At 55.7% G+C, this 8,973-nt stretch overlaps 1 protein-coding gene across 1 annotated transcript; it reads right to left on the bottom strand.

The window, feature by feature from the left end:
- Positions 1–557: 557 nt before the first annotated feature.
- On the bottom strand, positions 558–8,473 carry LOC116420089 (extensin-like). Its single transcript, XM_031943609.1, has 2 exons — positions 8,448–8,473; positions 558–1,161 (listed from the first exon to the last, which is right to left on the bottom strand). Exons 1-2 carry the CDS (start codon positions 8,471–8,473, stop codon positions 558–560), a joined length of 630 nt encoding a protein of 209 aa, XP_031799469.1.
- Positions 8,474–8,973: the final 500 nt, after the last annotated feature.

Genomic DNA, 8,973 nt, shown 5'->3' with positions numbered 1-8,973 from the left:
GTGGTTGGGGGTGTGTGGATGAAAGGTGGTGTGGAGGGGAGGCGATGGTGTTTGGTGAAATGTGGGGTGGGTTGTGTGATTTGGGGTGGGAGGAAGGGGTGGGATGGGGGGGTTGGGTGGGGCGTGGAGGGTGGATGTGGGGGGCAGGAGGGTGCGGGGACGTGGAGGCGGGTGCCCAGGGGAGTGTGGTTGTGGTGGGCGGGGGCAGTGGGCGGTGGAGGGGACCCGGTGCCGGTGAGTGGTGGGAGTGTGTAATAGGGTTGTGGGGGAGTGGGAGTGTGTGGTTGGTGGAATTGGTGGATTGTGGTGGCAAGGAGTGGTGGTGCTGTGGGTGGGGGACGGGGAGGCGGTTGCCTGGGAGTGTGGCAGGGGGGCGTGGGGACTGTGGGAGGCGCGCAGGTCCTGTGGATGTTTGGAGGGTTTGAGGTGATTTGTGTGGAGAGGTGGTGGGCCGCAGGGTTGGGTGACGTGGGTGGGATTGGGGGGCATGGTGGTGGGGTGGGGGTGGAAAGTGATGGGCATGGAGCGCGGGGTCCCTGGGGAGTGTTTGTGGAGGTTTAGGGAAGGTGGGATGGTGAGAAGGTGACGCCGGGTCGGTGGGACGTGGGGGGATTGTGGTGTGTGAGGTGGGCGGGGGACGTGGGAGGGGGAAACGTGGGTGGCAGTGAGGCGTGGCGGGTGGACGTGGGAGGCGAGGTCCGTGGAGGTTTGTGAGGTAAGAGGGTGATTGTGGTGGGAGAGGGGGGAGGGCAGCGGTGTGGGATGTGGTGAGGTGATTGGTGGCAGGAGGTGGGGGCGGGACGTGGGAGGCGGTGGACGTGGGATGGTGCATGGATGCGGCGGGGGACTGTGGGGGACGTGTCCTGTGGAGGGAGTGGAAGAGGGGATTGGGTGAGAATGGTGGTGCGACGTTCGGTGGCGGTGTGGGATTGGTGGTGGCAGGATGGTGGGGTGCGGGGATGTGTGGGACGTGGGATGGCAGGAGGCGTAAAGCGGACGTGGGAGGCGACGTGCCCGGGAGGTTTTGGGGAAGAGGGATTGTGGGGAGAGGGGTGGTAGCGACGCAGGTCGGGTGGGTGGATGGTGGGGTGCATGAGGAAAGTGCTGGGAGTGGGGTGGACGGGAGGGCATGAGGCGGGGGGGATGGGAGGCGACGGGCCCCTGGTGAGGGATGGAAGAGGTGTGGTGAGAGAGTGTGTGGAGTGCAGTTCGTGTGTGGACTGTGTGTGAGGGATTGTGTGTGTGGGAGTGTGTGTGTGCGTGTGGGAGGGGGGACTGTGGGAGTGTGTCGTGAGTGGGTGGTGGTTGACTGGGGAGTGGTAGGTGGCACCGGTTGGGGGGGCCTCGGCCCTGAAATTGCAGGAATGCAGGCGCTCGGGCCGGGCCATGAGAACGTGACCCGGGTTGATACTTAATCTACTCCAGGGCCCGGCTGCCCGGCCCGGCCGGCTGGGCCGCTGCCTGGGCGCCCCCCTCCCCCTCCCCACCGGGAGAATGCTTTAATGAGGCCGATCTGAGCCCGCGGAAGAGTAAATTGGGCCCTTTAACCCCGGCCCTTCTAATATTACAAGGTGGGGAAACCGAAAGGGGAGAAAAGCTGAGGGGAGGGGAGGCGGGGGGGGGGGGGCCCGGGGGGGGGGGGAGGCCCGGGGGGGGGGAGGCCCGGGGAGGGAGGCCCCGGGGAGGGAGGGGGCCCGCCGGGGGGGGAAGTTTCCCTCCGGGGGGCCCTCCCGGGGCCCGGGGTGGGGTCCCGGGGCCCGGGGGCGGGCCCCAGTACCCCCGCCCGGGGATCCGGAGCCGGGCCACCCCGGCCCCCGCGGTTTTAAAAGCCCAATTTCCCCCGCCGGCCCAGCCCGGGGCCAGGAGGCCCTTGGGAGGAAAGGGGACCCCGGGGCACCAGGGCGGTTCCCCAGTACTCCCGGGGGGAGCCGCCCGGGGCCCAGTTTTTGGGGGGGGGAAGGCCGGAACCCCGGCCCCAAACCAAGGGGCAAGCTTGGGCCCTACTGGGGGGGGCCGGGGGGGGAGCTCGGGTCGGGGAAGGTTTCCTGAAAGGGGGTGGGAGGGGAACTCGGGCCAAAACAGGGAAAGAAAAGCCAGGGGTTTGGGGGGGGCGGGAACCAGTAACGGGGGAAGGAGGGAGAAAAGGTGGGAAGGGGGGGGAAAGAAAAAAGGGAAAGGGAAAAGGAGGAAGGGGGAAAAGGAGGGGGGGAAGGAAGGAAGGAAGGGAAAAGGAAGAAGGAAGGAAGGGGAAAAGGAAGGAAAAAGGAAGGAAAAGAAAGAGAAAAAAGAAAGAAAGAAAAGAAAGAAAGAAAAAAAGGGAAAGAAAGAAAGAAAGAAAGAAAGAAAGAAAGAAAAAAGAAAAAAAAAGGAAAGAAAGGAAAAGTGGGATGGAGGGGGAAAGGGGGGGAGGAAGAAAGCAAAAGAAAAAAAAGGGAAAAAAAGAATGGGATGAAGGGAGGGAAGGAGGAAGGGAGGAAAGAAGGAAAGAAGAAAGAAAGGAGATTGGGATGGAAGGAGAAAGAGAAGAAGGGAGGAAGAAAGCAAGGAAGGAAAGGAAGGGAGGAGGAAAGAAGAAAAGAGAGTGGGATGGAAGGAGGGTGGGAGGGAGGGAGAAGGAGGGAAAAAAGAAGGAAGGAAGAAGGAAGAAAGCAAGGAAGGAAATAAGGGAGGGAGGGAAGAAGAAAGAGTGGGATGGAGGGAGGGAGGAAAGGAGCCGTGTCTGAATCCAACTTTGATGCTAACATGATTCCCCAGGCTGCCTTTAGAGGCCCAGTAGCATCAGCTGCTCACCAAACACTAAGTACTTCATGTATCTTCCAGGGGTGGGGGGAAGAGCCCCCCTGTGAGCTGCCTGGGTGAGACCATGGTCTGCTGGGCTCCAACTCCCACATTTTAGGAAGAACCTGAGCGGCCGGACAGTGCCCTGGAGCAGGAATAACGGCCCAGCTTCGTGGGCACCTTCTTTGCATCTATTATCTCACTGCCACCCCGGAGGTAAAGGCTGTGGTTAGCCCCCTTTGACTGAAAGGGAAACTGAGGCTCAAGCTGCTCATTGATCCCTGGATCTGCAATCTGAAGAGCTGAGCTGAGCTGGAACATCCCACCCAGTCCCTTACTGCCTGAAGGACCTCACTTGTTCTCAGCTTCTTCTTTTCAAACCTGGGCCTTTGGGTCAGTGGTCCCTAAGCTTCTTTCCAGCTCTAGATGTGGGGTCCAGGCAAGGAGACGAGAGGCAGCTGAGAGGATCCACAGAGTGGGCAACAGCGTGAGTCCAAGGAGCAGAGAACTAGTTGACTCTGGCTGGGGGGGGAGGGGGGGGAAGACAGACAGATACAGAGACAGACAGACAGTGGTGGAGGGAGAGGGAGAAGGAAAAGGACACAGAGAGGGAGAGGGACAGGGACAGGGACAGGGACAGGGAGAGGGAGAGGGAGAGGGGAGGAGGTAGGAGAGGGAGAGGGAGAAGGAGAGGGAGAGGGAGAGAGACAGGGACAGGGACAGGGACAGGGACAGGGACAGGGAGAGGGAGAGCCAGTATTTCAGGGCTTTCTGCAAGCACAATCTCACGCAGTTTCCTGACAGCCTTGCTAGGTTGGGCTGCTCTGATCCCATTTTACAGATGGGGAAATTGAAGCTCAGGGTTCCTTAGGCCCAGGTGGAGCTGTCCACCAAGGCTCCTAACTTAGGCCAGGGGCTGTACCCACCACCCAGATAGGTTGACTGGGGGAAGTAGATTTTCCATAATAAGAACACAGGAAGCACAGTGGGTTACATCTGCTCATTTTTCTAAGAAGCAATTATTCAGCTCCTGCAGTATACACCATTCCAGCCCCTGGGAGTGTCGGCACAGGGGAAGGGGGGGGCTGCGGTGCGACGGGTAAATGGCTGCCCCGGCCGCACTTGGGGAGCCCCTCAGTCTGGACTTGACAGGAGGAATCTGTGCAGCCAAAGAATTCCCAAATTCCCCGGCCCTACAGCAGGGTCAGGGGCTCCCAGGGGGCGGCAATCGGGCCAGCAGCTTCTGCCACGGGGCTGACCCTGGATAATCCTTCCCCCCCTTACCCCGTCCCCTGGGCAGGGTGAGGGTCTCCTTTCCTCCCCCCGGCCGGGCTGGAACACGGGGCCCATCTCCAGTGGGAGATCAAGGCCGGGGCCGGCGGCAAAGGGAAGGACATTGGAAAGGAGGCTCCCCCCTTCCCCACTCATCCCCAGGATAGAAAATGGGGGAGGAAGGGAGCTCTCCCCACTCACGCAGCAGAGGTGGAAAGTCCTCTCAAAGGTCGCACAAATCGGGCCCCACTTCCCATCGTCCCAGAGGCCCAGGGCAGGGGACCCCAGCAGGCCGGGCCTCGGTGCTGGGGCTGCTGGATTCTGGGCCCCCAACAGAACTTCCCCGGTTCTAGGCCAAGCTCTGGCTGACAGGTGAGAGAACAGTCCGGAGGCGCCGGTTCCGACACCTCACGTCTGTGTTCCGGGGTCCTCGGCTCACATTCCTCCAATCCATTTTCCTGTCCCACCCCAGCGTCTCCCACATCCCAGCACACCCAGAGGGGCCCCCCCCCCCCCCTTCCCCTCCCCCCCGGGGCTGGATTAAAAAGCTCCCTCCCAGTGTGCTCAGAATACTCAACCAGAGCCCTTTCTTCTGGACGGGAGCACAAGAGCGGACAGCGGCTCTCCCCTTTTCCAGCCCAGGGAGGCCGGTGAGGGGCCATCTGCAGCCTCAGTTTCCCCCCCAAATAGGGTTAGCAGGGAGTGACTGTGAGTAATAGTAGAATAGTTTCCCCAAATATGCAAAAGGGCTTTAGGGGAAGAAAGAAAACAAGGGGAACAACACAAATGTACACACAGACAGCAAATATACAGATATGGAGAAACACACAAATACACAGACACACAAATGCACATATACGTAAAAATGCATGCACACAAACATGCACAAATGCACATAAAACACATGAACACAAATACACACACAGACAGCAAATATACAGATAAAGAGAAAAACACACAAATACACAGATATACAAATATATAAAGAGAAAAACAAATACACAGACACCCAAATGCACGTATACGTAAAAATGCATGCACACAAACATGCACAAATGCACACACAAAACACACAGACACACAAATATATAAAGAGAAAAACAAATACACAGACACCCAAATGCACGTATACGTAAAAATGCATGCACACAAACATACACAAATGCACATACAAAACACACAAACAAAAATATACACACAAACATAGACACACAAATATACAGATACAGAGAAAAACACACAAATATACAGACACACAAATGCACAAATACATAAAAATGCATGCACACAAACATGCACAAATGCACATACAAAACACACAAACAAAAATATACACACAAACATAGACACACAAATATACAGATACAGAGAAAAACACACAAATATACAGACACACAAATGCACAAATACATAAAAATGCATGCACACAAACATGCACAAATGCACACACAAAACACACAGACACACAAATATATAAAGAGAAAAACAAATACACAGACACCCAAATGCACGTATACGTAAAAATGCATGCACACAAATATGCACAAATGCACATAAAACACACAAACACAAATATACAGATATGCATGCAAATATACAAATATAGAAAAATACAAATATACAAACACATAGACACGCAAATATAAAGACACAAATACATATATATTTAACACATACATACATATGCACAAATGCACATAAAACACAAACACAAGTATACAAACACAGAGACACACAAATACACAGATATAGAGAAAAACACACAAATATACATAGACACACAAAAGCATCTATACTTAACGCATACATACAAACATATATGTACAAATGCATATACAAAACACACACAAACACAAATATACAAACACAAACAGACACACAAATATACATATATAGAAAAACACACAAATGCACATCTACTTAATGCATACATACAAACATATGCACAAAAACAAACATGCAAAAACACACAAACACAAATTTACAAATACAAACGTGTACACAACTATATAATACAAAACCACAAACACACAGATGCAAATCTTTAAAATTGCTTATTACCCTCGATTTTGTGGGGTTTTTACTGGGCATGCAGCCCCTTGGCAAAGCCTTCCCCTTTCCGCCTTCCTCTGAGCCTTCCCTTCCCAACAATCCGTCAGCCCCTCAGCAGTGCCCAGGGGTGCCAGGGAAGGAGGCAGCCACTCTCCCACTGCTGCCTTCTCTTTTCTCCCATGTTTCCAGACCTCAAGAAATGGGCAGGTCGGGCTTGGGGTTCACGGGGGCTCCTCCTGACCTGTTTTCTCCATCGCATCCGTGTCCAGGGTCTGCAGCAGGCCTCCATCTCCAATAGCACCGGGAGCTCCAAGATCTCCACAAAGACCCCTGTGCACCTTCTTCCTGGAGTCCCGGCTTAGAAAACCACAGGTTCACATCATCGATGGCTTTTTGGATGTTGATTTACTTTGTGAACCATTTCCCAGGGACACTTTCGTCCCCTCTGGGGAGGCCAGGGGGTTTGGGCTGGACCCCCGCTGGGGAGAATCACTTAGAAGCTCCCGGTCTCCCGACACCTCCTCTCCCTTCCTCTGCCCTGTCTGGGCTTCTGCCATTTTTCTTTCTCTCTTAATACCTCCGGGATTACCCCCCCCCCCCAAGCATGTACCTCATTGTTCCCCCGCTATCTCCCCGCGTAGACGGTGCCCTCCCCGAGGAGAGATACTTGGGGTTTAGCTTTCCTTGTGCAGCCCCCATTAGCACGTGGTGCCTGCTTCCTAGCAGATGCTGGGAAAACTTTTGTTTTTTTACTTTCACGCCCAATCAAAACAACAATAATTATAATAATAGGCAACTTCCCTAAGCACTTTAAGGTTTCAAAAGCCCTTTATGTCTGGAACTCATCGGATCCTCCCGCCAGGCTCCCAAAGTAGGTGCTATTATCCTAAAAGGAAGCGGAGCCCTAGCGGTCCCGCCTCAGACACTCGCTGGCTGGGCGTCCCGAGAGCCTTTGGGCCAGCGGCCCACCTGGAGCTCGTCTCCCATCGCCGGGCCTTTGAACATCGGCTTCCTCGGGCCGGGGAGCAGGAAGAGGAGGCTTGGGCAAGCTTGCTGGGGGGACGGAGCCCCCCAGCCCCGGGAAAGGGAGCACCCCCGGCCCCGGGAGGAGGACGCCCCCCAGCCCCGGGAGGATGTCGGGAAGGACGCCCCCCAGCTCATGCAAACAAGAAACCCCAGGCCTCCGTCTCTCCGGTCCCTCCACCCAGATCCAGGAGTTGAGGGTCTCGTTAACTCCCCTGAGAAACGGCCCGTGCTCCCGGAAAGCTAGTTGGCGCCTAGGTAGAGTCTCCCAGGAGGGAATCATTTCTTTCCAAATGAATCAGGTGACTCAGAGTGGAAGCAAAACATTGGAAACAAAGGGAGGCTGAAGAACGGGACCCATCAATGAAAAGGCAGTTATTTCTCTGTCTTTATTGTGCTGTGAGAAATGACAAATATGAGAAATTCAGGGACTGGGAGGACAACCGAGCCGCCCCAGACTCACAGGACCCGAGTTCAAATTCTGCCTCCAGAATAACCAGAGGAATAACAATAGGAGGGGAAATGCAGTAAGTGAAAGGGGGCGTCCGGCCTCCCTCGGGGCTTTGGGCTTTATCTGCTCTTTCCCTTTCTCCAGCACGAGCCCCGCTAAGCACTTCGACCTGGGGGCCCCCACATGTGGGGCCGGGCCCGGCCTTTGTCCACGGGTCAGAGAAAAGGCTTCCTCCGCCCAGGCCCGGATTCTCCGCCGGGATTTTGCATAATCCTCTGGAATCTGGCAAACAAAAGCCGCTTCCCAGTTAATTTGGGAAATAGGTAATCAGTGAAAGGCCGGGGCCCTCCCCAGAGGAGGTAATTTGGGCCCGGCTGACAATGGGAGATGGATGTCTGGGGGTTGGCTCCCGTGGCAGCTCCCACAGAGATGAGCCCACTCCTTTTTGTGTCTCTCAAGCTTAAATTAAGGGCGACTCTGGAGATAAGGTGGCGTTTAAATTGTCCCCACCCCCCTGTGTGTCGGAGCAGTCCCTCTGGGCCATCTATCTCCTGGGAATGGGGGGGTGGCACCTAACGGCTCCCTCCGGCCTCCCGGGCACAGAGGCCTCTGGGAAAGGGGGCCTGGGAAGGCCTGGGGCCTCCTCCCCTCAGGCCCTCGGTCCAGCCAGCATGCGAGAGAGCCTGGGCAGCCCTGGCCGGACAGGCCCGGACCTTTCTGTCCCCGGGCTTTGGCCTCTGGCTCCCGTCATGGGGAAATTCAGCCACAGGACTCCAGCCTGGAACCCACGACCCAGGCTGCTGGAGCCTCATCGGGATGAAGTCGGGCTTCTCTTCGGGGCTTTTCAGACTGGGTCTCATGGGACGCTCACCTGAAGACGGGTGGTAATATCGTCATCCTTCTCGGAGGCCCGGCTCTGAACCAGAGCGCTAACCACTGCCCTCCCCTGATCATGTTCAAACTGAAGAAGTCGGGAGAGTCCATCCCTAAAGTCCCATCCAGTCTGAATCTAGACCCCCTCATAACCTTCTGACTAGCAGACCCTTGAAGGCTGGGCCCCTCTCCTCTTCCTTACCCACCCACGACCCCCAGACTTTACCAGGGAGCCTGGCACAGAGCCGGGCTTCGAAAACCTCCCACTTTAGGAATGATAGCAAGCACCCCTGACAGGCCCTGAGCTGCCACACAGACTGCAGACTTCCATTGCTGGCTGTAGGGAGGCTGTTGGTCAAGGCCACTGCCCTCTTCAGGACTCAGATTCCCCCCTGTAGAAGGAGAGATAGACCACCCTCACATCTTCTCTCTGGTGTCTGCAGTCTATAAATCCCCTTCTCTCTTCAGGACTCAGTTTCCCCCTTTGAAGAAGGAGAGGTAGATTCCCCTCACATCTTTTCTCT

Source organism: Sarcophilus harrisii, chromosome 6 (genome assembly GCF_902635505.1).
Source record: "Sarcophilus harrisii chromosome 6, mSarHar1.11, whole genome shotgun sequence".
In the NCBI taxonomy this organism is placed as follows: Eukaryota; Metazoa; Chordata; class Mammalia; order Dasyuromorphia; family Dasyuridae; genus Sarcophilus; species Sarcophilus harrisii.
This window is presented reverse-complemented; position numbering and strand designations above follow the sequence as displayed.

Bases quoted from the DNA above. Each gene is read 5' to 3' on its own strand.
- LOC116420089 (XM_031943609.1), bottom strand. From the start codon at position 8,473: ATGACGATATTACCACCCGTCTTCAG. The intron at 1,162-8,447 runs GTGAGCGTCCCA...ATCCCTCACCAG, and splicing joins ATATTACCACCCGTCTTCAG to GGGCCCGTCGCCTCCCATCC.